This window comes from Lissotriton helveticus, chromosome 4_1, assembly GCF_964261635.1.
Source record: "Lissotriton helveticus chromosome 4_1, aLisHel1.1, whole genome shotgun sequence".
Classification (NCBI taxonomy): Eukaryota; Metazoa; Chordata; class Amphibia; order Caudata; family Salamandridae; genus Lissotriton; species Lissotriton helveticus.
Window position 1 is genome coordinate 1,598,407,638 of NC_136063.1, and position 18,642 is coordinate 1,598,426,279.

At 43.5% G+C, this 18,642-nt stretch overlaps 1 protein-coding gene across 3 annotated transcripts in view; it reads left to right on the forward strand.

The window, feature by feature from the left end:
- The window catches only part of ELMO1 (engulfment and cell motility 1), a 1,412,865-nt gene that overhangs the window by 1,362,167 nt on the left and 32,056 nt on the right, over nucleotides 1–18,642 (forward strand). For all 3 annotated transcript variants that reach the window (XM_078688215.1, XM_078688216.1, XM_078688217.1), the window contains one exon: nucleotides 4,427–4,534. In XM_078688215.1, coding sequence (XP_078544341.1) covers nucleotides 4,427–4,534 — 108 coding nt within the window. The remainder of the gene's footprint in view (nucleotides 1–4,426; nucleotides 4,535–18,642) is intronic.

Sequence of the window (18,642 nt, forward strand, 5' to 3'; positions counted from 1 at the left end):
TTTTCCACGGTCTTCCAGACTCCGACAAACAACATTTCTATAGTCAAGCATCTAATTAGCCAGAGCTATATTTACAACACCATTAGCAGTTTTTCACCAATGGGCAGCCTGTTAAGATAATGAGCTTCATGTTAAAAATCATCCCAGGCTTCTAAACATGGTTATGAGTACCAGGCTTTCTACAAAGATGATGTGCGTGAGCAAGTGGCGCTTTCTCCGTGGCCCTCTCCACCGGCTGCCCAAAATCATGACCAATGACCATGACGTCACTCAGCATGAGAGACCTATTCTTCTTACAAGGCAGGATGCAGACAAGGTATTTTTGGAAATGTTAAATTGTGCCACATGCTGGCTTATCCCTACTCCTCTGTCCATGGTTGCATGCTCGTTGCTATCATCAGCACAGTTGATGTAGTATGTGACGTCATCAATAATGCCATTTGGTATGTCATCTATGATCATGTGTAGCTTATGCATAATGGTCTTGTTTATACAACTTTTTAAAGGAGAATTTCATTACTTTATTTAGAACTCAAGTTGTTTAGCTATGTGCACAAAAAACGTTCTCTACCAGTTTTGTTCAATGGGTTTTTGTTATGGTTTGGTTACGATGTATGCTGTTCTCTGTTTCCACAGACTCTGAGTGCAAGCGCGACATTTGACCACACACTGTGTCCACTGTTCCTGCTCCCTGGAATCTGCATACACACATGCCCATCAAGCGCTCGGCATAGGGCGAGACCATTCAATGTTCACAGTGCCACCGGAGCGAATGGTGCTTTGCCTATATCAGTGCCCAGTGGGCTCTGGGCCCAATGTGTGGCCCTTAAATATGCCCCGCACAGGGCACAAAACAAGGCTTTTCGGTCCTGGTTTTCATTTTGCCAACTATCCCTCTTCAGATTGGTACATGACGCACTGCATGTCATTTGGCTGTGCACAGCGTACATTTTACCCATCCCACCCACTCCCCTTTCATATGGAAACTTTTTCTTCAAAAAATGTCTTCAACATTTTCCACCATTCCTCAGGTGTTAAGGTCAGCTGTGGTGGCCTTCTCTCTTCTAACCAGACTGGATTATGCCATTTTGGTCTCTCTAGCAAGCTGCTTGAAAGATTGTAGCTCATCTGTGGACTGCTAAATGTGATCATGTAGCTGATGTCCAGCATAAATTGCACTGGCTACCTGTAGGACACAAAATGTTGTTCACATGCATGCGCCGGGTTCATCAGGGCTTGTATGGTACCAGCACCCATGTGATATCTCCTGACGTATTCCTTTCATTCTGCTTCCCATACTATAGTGTTATTCCCACATTTTAGACATGTTCATGTGAGAGATACATTGTTCTCTGTGTTGGTGCCTAAAGCTGGAAACCAACTTCCTTTACATTATCTCTAACCATAATTTGTTCCAGAAAGCATTGAAACCATCTTTTATATTAGAGAATAGTCTCTCTTTTTATGCCTGTTATCTTCCCCTTTTTATTTTTTAGACCCACGGTGCCCTTGGGTCTATGCCACGCTTATAAATCCTTCATCTGTTCATTGTTTACAAACTGCTCAGCAAAATGAAAAATATGACTTTTGTCTTGGGCTCGAAAGGGTGTTTTCCACCCCTCTGTGCATTACTTCACTCTCTGTGGAGTTATAGTGTGACCACTCTTCATCTCCTCCCAATGGTCCAAAGGATATATTTTACACAACAATGGGTATCAATGTGGGAGCAAAATGGTACCCCAAAATGTAGATACCCCAAACATTTTACCTGAACCAAAACTCCCACATTTACTGGATTGAAGGTGGTGTTAAATCTCAATTTCATGAGACAAAGTGTCCATGTTTTAGGGCACCTTCCTAAACATCAAATCAGCAGATTAAAACAATTCATTAAGTAATCGAGTCTACTAAATAAACTGAGTTCTAGATCAGTGAAAAGTTAAAGGATTTGTGGATAAAAATTCAAAATGATTGGCGCAGCTTAAATTCAACGGAGGCTGTCAGATGCATAGATATAGATAGAATGCCCAAGTCTGATAAATATTCTATCTCCAATTGGCAGAAAAATCATTAGAAAATTTGGCAGCATCCCTAGTAGAACAGGAAAGTCTTCATGCTCGCTCCAAAAATCAATGTGTTTTATACACATTTCTCGCATATTAAATCAACAGTTCTGCAGTTTAATCATGGTATGAGTAAATGTATAATTTCTCTTTAGAAAACCCGAGCACACAGAATATAAATGTCATGTTGCCTTAGCACCTAAGCACTAACCCATTTTAAAAATAATTATTTAGCACCCTTTAGTCTAATGTCATCTAGAGATGTTCGAACAAATATGAAACATCGACAATAAGGCTTTTTTAGAGTGAATAGGTGCCGTGAAGAAGACGTAGTTACAAGTAACAATTTTACATCGGCACCGTAGAATGTTCACAGTAAGCAAAATAATACACCATTAAAATAAAATAATATGACCTTGCTTGACTGTGTGCTGCTGAGCCTGTGGGGAGAGGGTGTGCACTTAAGCAGAAGTGAGTGGCAGAAATGGCTTCCATCTTGTTTAAGATGGATTCTGCACAGAAGTGTGGCAGAACTAAAACACATTATTAGATCCACGTCTACATAGCATGGGAAATGTGTTTAAAAGGTATTACACTATATCAGTCTGTAGATGTAAAATTGTGCATGAAAAAGCATATTACACATTGTTATTGATATGCAAAAATGTAAATCTTTAAAACACTTCTACAATAACAACGCACTGTTTTTTGTATTTCATATGCCTGTAGAATATAGCTAAAGAAGCAGCATCTTCAGCTATAAACAGATAAACAATACATTTTTGTAAACACAAATATCCCAAACACTCCTGGAAATAGTTACATCAAACCAGAAAAAATATCTATTCTGAGTGAAATTACACATTCATGTTGGTTTTAGTTAAATCCGTGCAGAAGAGGGCAAATATTCTTGAAGGGCATGCTATATTTGCATACCCACTAGCGGTTCTGTCCCTTTGACCATTCTGAACAAAACAATGTATAAAGAACCTTATGTGGACGGGCCAATTAGATAGCCAAATTATGTGCAGATCGATCCAACGGGGCAAAAGTTATTTAGCAATCTAAAAAAGATCCAATCCCTATAAACTAACCATATCTACCGTACCTAGGGGCCGATTAGGATCGCGGTTTTCCCGCATCCTCCGGGCTGGCGGAAGCCACCGCCGGCCCGGAGGATGCGGGAAAACCGCTGGGGAGGCACAAAAGACCCACCGCCAAATTAGGATGGCGGTGGGTCTCAAAATCGGTCCGCAGCTTTTCCGCCGCGGTCGCCTTCCGACCGCGGAGGAAAAGCTCTAACATGGCTGGCGGTGTCTATCAGACACCGCCAGCCATATTAGGATGGCGGAAAACAGATGCCTTTCTGCGGCGGATTCTCTGCCGTGGAAAGGCATATGGTGAATTCTTTGGGGGCCCGTTGCGGGCCCCCAGGGTGAGTGGGAGGGTGGGGGGTGCACAAGAGGGGTACCTATGGTACCCCCCTGCATTTGCGTGCACGAAGCGGCAGGCACCGCGCGGTGCCTGCCGCTTTGTGCATGCAAATGCTAAGCATGCATATTTAACCTTGCGGCGGGTGCTGCTTCAAGCAGCACCCGCCGCAATGTTAAATATTGAGGATGTGACCGCCAGGCTGGCGGTCACATCCTAATTGCACTGGAGGGACCGCCGCTGCCCCTGCGGACGGTCCCTCCTCCTCTAGGGTGGCGGACGGACGCAGGTCCGTCCGCCATCCTAATGAGCCCTTGAGTTGTAGCTTTTGTGTGTAGACTTTGCAATGTGTGAATGTGTGTTTTTGAAAAACAGATTTTGATAACCCTGATTAGTATTTAAGCCTGCTGTAGAAATTGGTTTTCTCAATTTCTGAGCTCCCAGTGCTAAAATGGAATTTACATGTGCAAACTCTCATTACAGCTTCACCAGGAGTAAGATTGTTACTTCCCAGAATATCTTTTCTCTTTCCAATTTATTCGCAACCGCTTGAAGTGCAAAACCATTGTGAAATTTCTGAGATCCATTTCCAGCAGCGAGAAGCCAAATGTAAATTATTTTAATTGCATGGCCGAATTTAGGTGAACCCCAGGGATCTAATACCCAAAAAGCAGAGATCAGTTGTCAGACAGATTTGAAAAGAGAGCAGCCATGTTTGACGATGTGGTATTTTTCACCTGTATCCATTTTTAATATTTACTTCTGGAAGCATGGCAGAACCTTTTTGCAGTGAGCATCAATTTTCAAAGTTTCTATATGTCATTATTTTTATTAATTTTTCCTATTTGTTTCATAAAATGCCTATTGTAAATGTGCAATATCTTTGATTGTTGGTACTGCTTAATTTATCGTTTTTATGTGTCCCTCACCAGATAAAGTTTGGTATTGTCGACTATCGCCCAATCACAAGGTCTTGCATTATGGAGACTTGGAGGAGAGTCCCCAGGGAGAAGTACCACATGATTCTTTGCAAGATAAGTGTAAGTTGTTGCTGTTTTCGTTGATGTCATCAATGTACTTTCTCCTTCACTGACTTATACATCCAACAAAGGTTTAACAATTTTAAAAAGCCATCCCAATTTTTAAAACGTTCCTCTGTGCCTCCCTTGTTAGAAAGCGATTATGACCGAAAAGCGATACTAACCAAGAGGAAAGAATTGATTCCATTTTGAGTGACAATAAATACTTGCAGCGATTTAGGTGGTCGGGTTATATGTATGCTAGGCTTATCCAGCAGTCATGAATGCTAAGGATTCCATTTGTGAGCTGTATAATTCAAGAATACATCAGAAGAATCCGTATTTTGATGAGCAAAGCAAATATGTCTGTAAGCATGACTATGTAAGAGGAAGGGGTGACCCCATGGCAATGTGTAGATGAAACACAAAACCGGTGTCTTGAAGAATATGTTTAGAGGTGTATGAATTCTGAACTTAGTGGTGGTTTCCTAACGAGCTATGAATTTGTAGGGAACTCTCAGAGACACTGTTGTAGGCTAGAAATAATTTCTGTAACCCCAAGCACATTTCAGTGCCCCTGGGGGTACTGCTCTGAGAATCTCGTTTATAACCAGTGCCCTTTTGATATATTAATCTAAGTGTCAGTGTTCTTAGGGGTGATGGTGCTACATTGGTATTTGTGGTCCTTTCTATGCCCTGGAAAGTGTTAGGAACGTGTGGTTATGTTTGTTTCTAATCAATGTTACTGTTCCATAGTGTACGTATTTTCTAAGCTATAGCTCTGTCTGAACATATATCATGTAATGCTCTGTTTGATCAGGCTTTAATTGCCTGACCTTGCTACCAAAGAGAGGAAAGAACCAACCGTGAGGCTTCAGCACAACTGAACAGTGTAATAGTATCCAAGACTCTGAGATACCAGTAGTAAATGGTAGTTACTTAGTTGAGACGTCTCTCTAACCACTGACTGTTACAGTGTTTATAAAAAAAATCAGGACTAGACAGCACAATCGCCTTGTTGACCGTCCTTTTTGCAAGGGACTCTAGTAGTAAGGCCATGAATGATGTATGTTTCGCTTGAAAAAGAAATTGCACAATTTGGGAGTGGACTTATTATCCCATTACTGGAGCAGAAAGAAAATGTATATCTTCACGAATAGCTAGGCTGTGTCTTCTCTCATGGACTCATACTTGATCACCTGGTTGTGTTAAAATATCCCTTACCCACTTTTTTTTCCAAATTCACTTTATTCAACAAATTCTAAATGCTTTGAGGCATTTGCCAGGATTTTGTTAGCTGCTATGTGAACCAATAAAATATGGCTTAAGAACTTCCTGACCTTTCTAGGCAGCACATTCTATAATTAATCATAGTGGGGTTTTTCTCCCACCAAAGAGATTTAATAAGGCTTTCACATACTTAAATGTTATGCTTGCTTCCTGCTACAGTGACTTATATCCCAAGTCCTTCAGGTAACCAGGCAGTATTACACCAGGATGCAATACTTAATTCACTGGCAACTGCTCATTTGTAGCAAACTACCTACCTATTCAAGAGGAGTTCCCAGGCACCCTAGCCAACTTTATGTCCCTCTCCTCCTTCCTCCTGCTACATGTGCCAAATACATTCACTGTTGTTGGCAGTGTTCTTAAAATGTCAAGAGAAACAAATATGAGGAAGCAGCAGTGCAGCATTCTTCTTGTACATAATAAATGTGGTATTGATATGCGAATACATATCAATACTGATTTGACGAAAATCATACCTATTGCCTTCTGAGTTCTATCTAAACACACTGAAATCATGCTATATTGGATAAAGTACTTCCTGCCACACATTATAAAGAATGAACCCTCTGTTTAGTAACAGAACTACTCCTTGACTTGCAATATAAATTGAGTGTAAGACTGGGAGTAATGTATTCCTCATAATACATGGTCACACTATAACCCTTCCCACAAACCACTTACATTTGTGGTGTGGTGCTCATTCGCGTGAAAGAGATATGATGTTTGTAAAGGTGAAACAAAATTAGGATCTATAGTTCAAAATTAAACACACCGAAAAGCAGTTGGGTATTTGTTGCAAAAAGATATTAGAATCAGTTTAATAGAAGTCATTTTTGAAAAAATGCTGTTGCTCAGAGTGTGTGAAACATTCAGAGAGAGCTCATCTTTCCTACAATTACTTACATCTTAAGTGTGGGTGTCCGACAATGGCAGACAATGGGGAGGTATATAAAGTACCCTCTGGTGATTCCATTATTTTGTTTCCCTTGGCCTGCTCGAGAAGAGCTTCCCGAGCAGCCTGAGTGTTTTTTTGTTTGTTTACTATAACGACAATCAGCGTGCAGGGCGGGCTGATGCCGTTACAGTATAGTGAAAGTAAAACGAACCAATGTTTGTTTTTTTTACTTTCACTGTGTCGGTACTCAGTAGCATATCTCAGCCCCGAGCATTGATTGCTTTGTTAGCTGTATCGGTGGAGAGGGGAGATTCATGCTATCTCTGCCCAGTGGATTCCTGCTCGGAGATCACCACAGAAGAGCAATTCCCAAGCAGGGCTCCACTCATTTGGTCCCAGGGACATGGGAGAGCGGCCCCTTATGCAAGAACTTGTGCTCCCCCACCAACACCTAATATTTCAGTCTTTCTCCACCCGTGGGGGGCAGAGGAGGGTATACACCAGATCTGCCCTCCCCCATCACCCCGGGGGTCAGAAAGCCCACTAGACACCAGGGAACAAAAATATAGAGTTGGGGCTGCCCGGCAAGGCCATGCCCTCACCCAAACAAAAAGGCAGGCAGTCTCTCTGCCCCCTTCGGTGGGTGGATAGGGTCCATTACTCCCAATCTGCACTCCCCTTTAGGGGCAGAAAGCCCACTAGAAACGAGGAGAGGGGTTGTCCACCATGGGCATGAGCATGGCCATGCACCCACCCAAAATAAATGTGATGACAGCATTTCTGCTTCCCTTGGGGACATATGGGGTGATTACCCCTAGTCTGCCACCCTTGGTGGGGGGGGGAGGGGGGAAGTCCACTAGACACAAGGGATTTTTTATTCACATAAAATATAGAGATGGGAATAGCTGTGCCTCCACCCAAAGAGGAGTGGGTGGAGGTGATTAGCCTCAATCTTCTACCCGGGGGGGGGGGGGGGGGGGCAGAAAGCCTACTAGAGACCAGGAAAAATATTTAAATTAAAAAATAGGGCTGTGGGTTGTCCACCATGATGATGGAAATGGCCACACCCCAAATAAATATGGCGACAGACTTTCTGCCCGCTGGAGGTGGATGGGGTGATTACCCACAATCTTGTGCCCCCCCGGAGGCAGAAAGGCCACTAGATACCAGGAAAATTAGAAAATAATATAGGGGTGGGAGATGCCCACCATGGACATTGCCATGCCCTCACCCAAAACAAAAGTCAGACAGTCTTTCTACACCCATGGGGGTGGATGTGGGTGATTATCCCCAATACACCCCTTGTGTGCGGGGGGCAGAAAGCCTACTAGGCACCAGGGAATTAAAAAGTATATATATAGGGGGTTGGGGCTGTCATTGCTCTCCCACACCCTGGGATCGAATATACTTTATGCCCCCCCCTCCCCGGGCAGAGGATAGGGGTATTTACTCCAAATCTGCTTCCTCCCCTCCCCCCTAAGGCACAATGTCCACTAGACACCAGGGATTTCAAAATGGCACCAAAACAAACAATATGATGGCTCAGCCTATCCTGGCATCGAGGCATGCCCCTTCCCTGCAATAGTGTTTTTCTGCCCTCCTGAGGCATATAGGAGGCCTATCCCAGTTGGGGAGGTTTCCCCAAATCTGTCCCCAGAGTATAGAAGTCCACTAGTCACCAGGGATTAAGTATTTGGGGGAAAGAAAGGGGCGTGCACAACACACTCAGACCTTAGACCATGCTGTCAACTCAAAGGGGACAAACCAATATTGTGGAATTCATGGGGGGCAGAGAGGGAGTTTGGCCAAAATTTGTCCCCCGGGGAGCGAAAAGCCCACTGAATGACGGCGCTATTTTTATGTTAAGATGTTGGGGTGGGTTTCGCTAATCCAGACATCAGGCCTCTAACTCACCCTTAAAGCCGCTATAGTCTTTCTGCTCCCCTGCAGAATTTTTGGTCTCGGGTAGGCCACCACCTGGAGAAAGCTACCAGACCCAGAGATTTTGGAAAACTAGACATAAAGCGGAGTCCAGGGTTGTATGCCTTGCATGGATCCTGTGACGTTTCCTTACCTACAATGTTCTGCACAACTCAAACTCTGCCTAAAACCATGCATTTTCCTTGCTTTTCCGTGATTTAACATTTCGGATTAAACAAAATTCTAACTGCCTAGCATTCCCCCACTTTTTCCAATTTAAAGCACTACCCTTCTTGTATGGCTGGGCCTAGCATCGGCAACAGGAAAAGCCCCAAAACGTCGTGTGAAAACATCAACATTTCCTGTAAAAAATAAGATTAAAAAAACCTAACCTGATATGGCAATGAGTGTAGCTGTGTTTACAGGTCCACCACTTAAGGAAGGCTACTAAACCCACAGATATCTGAAAACTAAACACCCCGGGGGGTTGAGGGTGGTGTGCTTTGCGTGGATCCCATGATATTTTCTTACCCACAATGCCTTACAAACTTCAACCTTTACCTAAGATCAAGAATTTTCCTTGCTTTTATGTAACGTAATCTTCCAGAATCCACTTGGATCCACAAAATTCCTACCATTCAGCATTCCCTCACTTATACCAATAAAAACACTACTCCACTTGTGTCACTAGCCTAGTGACCATGAGAGTAACGGATCAAACCAGGCTCCATGGAAGTCCTACAGTGGAACTCCCATTGACCTTGGTTTGATCCATTCCTGTCGTGGGCAATCAGCCCAGCTGCACACATGGGGTGATGTTTTTATTTGGATAAGCGGGGGAATGTTGGGTGGTAGCAATGTTGTGAATGTATCCTTATTCCTGAAGTTTTCATCACAGAAATATAAGGAAGCTGTATGATTTTAGCAAAAGTTTGACGTTTGCATGACATTGTTGGAAAGAAAAACGTGTGGGATATATGTAAGGCTCACCACCGTGGATTCCACTGGGTGTCTAGTTTTCATAAATGTCTATGGTTCGTAGATTTCCATGGTTGGTGGCCCAGATTCACCCAGATTGGCCCACAATAGAGCAACTACCCCCTATCGCTGATCCCTCCATGTAGAGTTTTGAGGCCTTTTGTGTGGTGGTCTCTTGGCTCACGCACACATGTGGGGTACCGTTGTTATTGGGAAATGTGTGGAAACTCTGGGTGGGATGAAATGTGTGGATCCCCACAGATTCTGGAACATTCCTGCAAAGAATTGTTAGGAAAATGTGTGTGTTTAGTCAAAGTTTGAGGTTTGCAAAGGCTTCTGGGTAAGAAAACACGGTGAGAGCCACGGAAGTCACCCCACCCTAGAGTACCCTGTGTCTGGTTTTCAAAAATGTTGCAGGTTTGATAGGTTTTTGTAGATGCCAGCTGAGGTAAGGCCCAAAATTCACAGCTGCATGTGAAGGGCTGTTAATACACTCCCCTCAGCCCACCCTCGAGCTTGTGTTGCCACTGCCACGACTTAATAGCAGTTTGATGTCGCTGCCTTTTCCTGTCATCCTCCTCCTCTCAGAGTTCTAATTTCAAAGCACGTTCACAGAAGCCCCCCATCAGGGCCGGACTGGGAACCAAAACCGGCCCTGGCAAAGTGCTCGGCCCGCACCCCCTTCCCACTCGGGGGTGTTGGAGGTTCTGCCGAGCTCTTTGCCAGGGCCGGTTTTCGGCCGATTTTGTAGCAGGGCCGATTTTGCAGCTATGCTGCAAAAACGGCCCTGTAACAAAATCGGCCCCCAGGGGCTCAAAACCGGCCCCCACCCTTGCGGCGCACCGGGGGAATGCCCGGTGCCCGCTATGGCCAGTCCGGTCCTGCCCCCCATGGACTGTGAGGCATTTCTTGCCTTCCCACAAGGCACCAGAGGCTACGTCTTGGTGTCAGCCATGCCCTGCACCCTAAAGAGATGACCTCACCGCACCTTCCATCCGGACCGTGAAAGGGACTGTTGAAGGGGAGTGTAGCCACTGGCTCCACTAAACCACAGTTGAAGTTGAGTCTGTGTCGTACATGCAAACTACTTTGAGAATCTTTGGAAGGAAAAAGTATTGTGTTGTTGATTTGGTCTTTGTTCTAACATCTTTACTCCACACATTCTTCTGGTTTAAAGCACTCTTAGTTTGTGGTTCCTCTTTTTGCTACATGGTATTAGTACATTCTCTGTTTTTGTAACATCGAGGAAACAGCTTCAAGATGGCTGCACACAGAATGTTATAGTGCTGTTGACTTGCATCGAGGCACTTGTCTTTCTGTCTGTGCGTTAAAAAGCCATGGAATGTGGCCATAAATGTTGCTTGAAGGAATCATGTATTCCTGAATCAGATTGCATAGTCCAATGGCACAGCCCCCAGGATAATGTACTGCATGGCTAAACACTTATAAGGTCCCAAAGGTGAGACCTATTGGCTATGCTAATCTTGTTTTTGGGCAGGGGCTGCACCTGGTGCCTTGTTCACACATAGAGAGAGAAAAGGAGGGAGGAAAGAGTTAGAGAGGAAACGATCATCAGAGAGGGAGAAGAGCGAGAAGAGAGTCAGTGGATGGAAAGGGAGATTGTGCGAAGGAGATTGAGTGGAACAGTTTTTGCCAGGGCTGCTCTGGTTCTCCAGTCCTGACCTGCTCAAGCTGCATTTAATAAAGAAATTAGAGACTGAAATGAAATTGCAGGCCCCTGTGTATTATATGAATAAAATGGCTGTGGGGTAGAAGGCATTTCTTAAGTTGTATGCCCGGAGATTCGTCATATTTTCAGAAGCCTAGGAAGCGGTTCCAGTCACTGCATAAAACCTGGTTATTTAAAGCAAACATTTTAGTGAGTAGGAAACCGGAAATGCTGCTGATTAGTACAAACGGCATAATTTAGATTGTAAATAGTGTAATATTCGCAGAGAAATGAGGCTATAATACATTTCCACAGTAAATAGTTGTGTGCCTATGGGCAACTGTTGTGGTATGATGCATCTGTGCCTCAGAGCATGGTTAACACGCATGTCTGCAGTTAAAGAGCTTTTACTGGGCAAATATTTCATCTAAATGCAGCAAAAGATTATATATGATAGGGAGAGCTTGACTTGTGAAATGCCAGCAGCATTTGCTTCTGAGGGGCTTTATATCTTTTACGTTTTCTCAAATTGGCTTTCTGGAATATCAATTGATTCGTTTGCTGAAGCATGAATAATTGAGATTTTCTGGTCTGATTTTATTAAGGGGTCTGATTTCTTTGTGGCGATTTGAGCTAGCAACATTTATTGAAAATGGTGCCCATCTCTCTTTAAAATCTGGCCTTTTTGACAATGGATTTGAAAATGGAATGAGAGGGGTGTCAAGACAGGGCAAGTCCGGCCGAACTTCTGTGCTCGGTGCACTGATTCATATGCTCTGACTGGCTTCTACTAGTTCACATACCTTGGCAACTACTGTGTATTTGTGCATGTTTAAACAAAGGGTCAACTGTGTTTAATGTGTTAAAAATAATAATAGTCCGTGGGTCCAAAGTTTTTCATAGGCGCCCGGTGCCCACACTGACAAATGCCGGAGTTTCAAATCTATGGCTGCCTAACAATAATTCTAATTTATGCCACTTTCTTCCATCTCTCTACACATTTTCTCCTTATTTTACTCTTGCAGATTTCTTTTTTATTTCCATTTTCTCCCTTTCTCGCTGCCATTCTCTTTCTATTTTCTCCCTTTTCTACCTTCTCCTCTCTTGCTACGGTTCAAAGTCTGATGGCGAAAAATAAGTCCTAGTCAACAAAACGAGTGCTAATGTCCACCACCTGCAACCAGCATAACAGATTAAGCACTGAGGGTAACTATTAATCCATGCTACAAAGACTGGGGTTCCATTTTAGAAGCATTATCAGGGGTGTTGATTTGGCTTTTACAATAAAACTAAGCCAAACTCCAACTCTCAAAATGATCTTTTTGGTATATATGAAATGCCAGGGCTAGAAACTAGGAGTCCCGGTGACCAGTGCCATCTGTTAAACCTCAGTAAAACTATTCAAGTTATTGCTGTGCCTACATTCAAACACCAAACTCCTCTTCGCTTTAATCCAAATGTTTATTTTGCATTTGGTTTTCCTTATTGTCCTTTGTTGCTTTAGAATCCCCATCAACAGTAAGGAGTGAGAAGTTTTGAGAGGGTGGACCCTCAGATTCCTGAACTATTTTCTAAAATATACACATAGCTGGGTTGACCCAACTCTCTTCAATCCCGTCTTGTACTCAGGTATATGCATGACCTTTCAAATACCTCAAGTGAGTGTGCGGTCAGCATCCAGGTAAGTTACTGCTCTCGACACGTTTCTTGGATATATTTGTTGGGTCCTCACCCCCATGTACCACCTGTGGCCTGCTTTATCATTCGACCTACACCCAAGGTGAAAGGCAAGGGATTTTATGAGTGAGTTAAAATTGCCTCATAGATGCTAAAACTTTGATTTGATGAGTAAGGTCAGGGGCAAAATGAAAAACAGTGAGATGTCACCAGGACACTTTCTTCGATATGGTCATAGCTGAAAAGAGAGAATAGCTGTCATAGTCATGAATGTATAAGACATTCCATGTTGAATGTCTTATCACTGAGGCACAATATTCATTTAGAGTGTGGCAAAGCATGAACACACATTTGAGTCACCCCTGAATGCGTCAATTCTGATTTCTCCAAGTCACAAATATATAAAATTAAAAAGCAGACAAATGTAGAAATTAAATTATAATCAAACTTTAAATTGACAGTGTTACAGCATGCACACAGAGTGGTTATAGTGACAGTTTACCTAAATAGCCTAGGATCTGTCAAATGTTCCTGCTGAGCTTGTGGATTGAAGAATTTAAGGCATTTACTTCATCAAAGGATCCAGTCCGTGACGTGACCTGCATCTATCCCTGCAACTCTACATCTTAGTCTGCCTCATGCTTAATGGCGTTTAAAATGGCTCGGCAGCTAAAGTCACGTGACTGGCGTTTATCTATCATGTGATCGGGTGTTTGTGCCTATTCGCTTGTGCACCAAGTATAATTTTTTGGAAAAACTGAGAGCGTTCATATGGAGAAATTTAATGTGATCTAGGAATACGGCTCAGCGGCTTAGAATAGTAGTCTCGCCATCTATCCTCTAGTGATGGCTGCATGGAGACTCGTCAGCTGCATGTCAGAGCAGGAAGGCTGGAAGTGGTAGTCCCATTGCCTGTACTTGTGATTCCCCGCTCTCCTGTATGGTGATGCCTGCGCAGGTCAACCGCACATCAGAGCGGCGGGCTGGGAGTGGTCCCAGTGCCTGCTCTCATGTTCTAGTGCATCATTTCAACAAGAAAAGGGGGAATTCATGCCGATTTCTTTATTATATTAAACTCTGACCTAATATGTCCATTAGGGAGTTATGCCACTATTTTTGGGACAAGTGGTTTTAAACCAGAAAATTTGTCAATTAAGAGATTGGTGCATCTTGCATGTGCTACAGTCAGTATTTGTTAGGGCAGTGTTTAATCCAAATGGACTTTGTGGAGTTATGCCAGCACTCATTGGAACACAATTGACCTTTAAGTGTATCAGATATCTCTGTACTCACATGTTATTTTTCATCATAGTTTTGTTGATAAAGGGAGTACAACACAATTGTAAATGCAATGGCATAAGGATTTTGATGCAATCTGTATCCGTTAAGGCGGCCCATGTGTGAGTTCTAAAATATTCCACCATGGAATTTTCATAATTGAGACCCCGGATATGGTCGGACAGTTTATAGATCCAACTTTGTTCTTTTTCTAAGAAAATTCTTTGGGGTTCCTTGTTTCTACTGTTACTTGTTCCTGGTCAATCCATCGGAAGTCATCCATGGTGTGTTTTGTAGTGATAAAATGCTCTGCCATTTTTTTGCTACTACTTCTATAGCATATATTACTCCTATCTTCACTGATTCTGGTGCTTACTTTCCTAGCTGTCATCCCTATGTACCTAAGGTTACATGGGCAACTGATCATGTAAATTACTTGTTTGGTATTACAATTTGTGTGTTTCCTAAGTTGCCATGGGGTCCGTGAGCCAAGATCTATTTCTTTAGTTGGTGCGGTGAGGTGACATTGACTGCATGAGTAATGTCCTGTAACTTGTGGCTGTCTGTATGGTATTTATAGGTTTCAGGTTCTGTCTGGGCCTCGTGTGTACATTGCGCAGACTTTCCCTTTTGTTAGAGAACAAGGGATAATCCTATTGTCTTGTAGCTGTGTTCAATATCCGCTAATTTTGTTTGATTATTTTCTTCAAGTTGTCAGATGCCACATTGTATGTGGTCATACACACTAAAAGTGGATCTGTTTTTTGGTGCGTTGGGGTTTTCAGTAATGCATGCCGATTCTGATTCCATGCCTTCTTCTTGGATTTTTGGATTGTGTTCTGGGTAGTTGCTTGCCCTCTGTTTATCTGACTGTATGTCAGCCTGATGTTTGAAGGATCTAATCTGGCTACAGTTCCTTTGAAGGAAGAGGAACTGTCTGTAGGGAAGGTTCTCCCATTAGAAGCAGGGATGAAAAGTATCAAATCTCAAAAGGTAATTTCGTTCTGTGGACTCATGGAAAGTGTCAGTCTGGAGTCTGCCTCCTACATGCAAAATTGTTAAATCAAGGAATGTTAATGTGTTCTTGTTTAAGGTGTGTGTGAAACTCAAATTCCTATCCTGGTCATTTAACCAAATGACAAAGACCCGTGCTGTAATCACATCGCCTTTCCATACTGCAAAGACATAGTCTATATAGTGTTTCCCCATGGAAATGTCTGCAGAAGAGGTTAATGTCAAGTAAGATGTGTTTCTTTTCTAGGTTGTAAACAAACAACGCCGCCACACTTGGGGCAAAGGTCTTCCCCTAAGAAGTTCCATGGGTTTGGAGGTACAGTGTACCTTCATATTCAAAAAATGTTTTTGTTAGGACCAGTCTTGGGCATTCCTTGACAAATTCTATGGAGATAGTGCAGGTCCGGTCTTCCACTTTCAGAATTTCCCTTATTACTTCTAGTGTGTCATTTTGAGGAAGACTTGTATATAAACTCTCAACATCCAGACTCATTAGTAGGTTGTCACTTTCACTGAACTCTAAATCTTTTATTTGCACCAACAGATCTTTTGTGTCTTTGATGCAGTTTGTATCTTTTATCGTGTTGGTTTGAGAAAGTAGTCACAAAATGCATGCTTCCTTAAAATTGTTATGAATGCATCGAAATATTTTGGAAAGGTTAACCACACCATGCAGGGATTTAAAATACAGCGAAAACTTGATCTGGTAGCAAGCCGATTGACCCCGAGGGGCAGTTACACAGCTGAAACAATGTCGACCTTTTTATGTCCAGGACAGGGTCGGACTGGGAACCAAAACCGGCCCTGGCAAAGTGCTCGGCCAGCCCCAGCCACCCCTCCGGGGGTTGGGAGGTCCGCCGAGCTCTTTGCCGGGGCCGGTTTTCGGCCGATTTTGTTACAGAGCCGATTTTGCAGCAATGCTGCAAAAACGGCCCTGTAACAAAATCGGCCCCCAGGGGCCCAAAACCGGCCCCCACCCGTGCGCGCACCGGGGGATTGCCCGGTGCCCGCTACGGTCAGTCCGGGCCTGGTCCAGGACCATTAGATCCTGATGACATCTCACTGTTTTTAATCTTGCCCAACATCTTACTCATTGAATCAAAGTTTTAGGATCTTTAAGGAAGTTGTAACTCACTCACAAAATCTCTTGCCTTTCACCTTCTAAGTGCTTCGCTTACAAACTAGTAGAGCCCACCAAATCACACTAGGTGATGTGTGCCCAATGATGAAGCAGGGCACAGGTGGAACCTGTTGTGGAGGACCCATCAAATATATCCAAGAAATATGGCAAGAGCACTAATTTATCTGGGTGCCAACCCCATACTCAAGTGATATTTGAAAGGTCACGTTTATAACCGAGTACAAGACGGGATTGAAGTGAGTTGGGTCAACCCTCCTTTGTGTACATTCTGGCATTAGAATCCCCCACACACCCCAGTTATGCGTACCTAGATGCACCTCTACATTTTTTGTTTTAAAGGCCATAACCTTCTGCTTTGTCCCTCATCGTTATATAATGTTCACTCTTTTGTTCTATGTGTTCCTGCCCATCTTCTCTCTTTCTCTTTGCTCCACAGCTCTTCTGTCCCCGTTTCTGGCACTGTTTTTGGCTCACTGTTATACTGCATCACCCTCCCTTAACATTCCCTGTCTCAGTGCCATAGCTTCCCTTCCAGTGATAGAAATGGAAAAATGTGCTTTGAAAATTGAATGTGGCATTAAGGGGGTGGCATCATGAAGAGCAGAGCCAATCACAGCCTATGAATTGTTTTTGATACTGCAGCTGTTCTTGTTTACTTAATTAATCAAAACAGATTGACTTTTAAGTAAGCAATAGAGATTAAAAAGTGCTTTTGCTTTGTTTGTTCTGTATCTTTTAAAACATGTGGATGGTAACTTTTGTCTTTGCATTCCATATAGTGGAACATCAGAAAACCTCGAGCCACTAGGGCTGACTCTTGATACGCGCATCTGCCCTGCTCATTAGCGTTAATTATACAATTAATGTCCCTGTGCTTTTGTGTGGAAGAATTCAGGAAGAACATACTCAGACTGTTCTCTGTGAATAATCACAGACACACCTGGGAATAAAAGCACAAGTGTATGACCAATCTGCTGATGTGGTTGGTCATCGCATCTCACGCTATGACTTTGGATAGGTTTGCATACGGGTGCTTTAGTCACTGAAATTAAGAGCCTGGGCTCTAAACAGCTGTGCAACCATTTGTCTCCAAGGATAATGCTGTGATGTTCCTTGTTAGATGTAATGTAAGCGCCGTGTTCAAATAGTTAGACCTTAAATGTATCCACTAATACAGTTAATGTGATTTGCGCCCTTACCCTCGCTCTTGGCAGGAACTTCAGTGATTTGAAGCAGGCTCACAACAGCATAAGCATTGAAAAAAAATGCATAATCTAACTCACTGCAGAGCATTAATTTCTGGCCCTAACACTGTCAGTGTTGAGGTCGGTACTACCTTTTCGAAAGGTCCCACATTGATGCTTATAAGTAGGGCTATGCATTGTTTCACTAGGTTACATGCTGCCACACATCAGAAGTGCTGGACTTTGCCAAATGCGCTTATCAAAAGGTCCCCAACTGCGGCACATTATCCATGCTGGGCTGTAGCATGCACTCCACAACTAAGCTGTCGCTAGGTATCAGGGTGTATTACAACGTGCTGGACTCTGCCACTTGCTCTTCTGGGCCACACACCGCCGTACATCTTCGGTGCTGGAATCTGCCATGCATTCTATCTCTAGATCCCACATTGTCATACATCTTCAGCGCTTGGCTCTTCCAAGCACCACATCACTAGGCCCGCACTGTCACTCATAATTAGTGCTGTATGTTCTTTTACTAGGTCCCGCCCTGCTGTACATCACCACGCTGGACTTTGCTACAAGCACTTCATTATTCTCATCAATAGGTCCCACGCTGTTACGCATCATACATACTGGGCTCCTCTGTGAACACCATCTCTAAGCAACCACTAGGTACCACACAGTGATGGACTCTGTCGCACATTGCATCACTGGGACCCATACTGTTCAACATCATCAGTGCTGGTCTGGGGAATGTCCTCCATCACAAGATTCCACACTGTCATTTATCAGTGCTGGGCTTTTCAGCACTCTGGCTGGCCAGTCCATCAGTATGTCCCCTTCTGTACAGATGAATAGTCCTGGGCACTGCCGCAAACTCCATCAGTAGGCCCCATACTGTCACACATCATCAGTGCTGGCCACTATAGTACTCTCCATACTAGGACCTTAAGAGCAAGCTGGGCTCTGCCACAGTCTCCCTCATTGGCCATCACTGCCCTACTCTATCATTTCTGGACTCACTGCTGCAGAATCTCTCACTGGCCCCCACTCTGTCAGTGTTATACTGTCCCACGCACATTT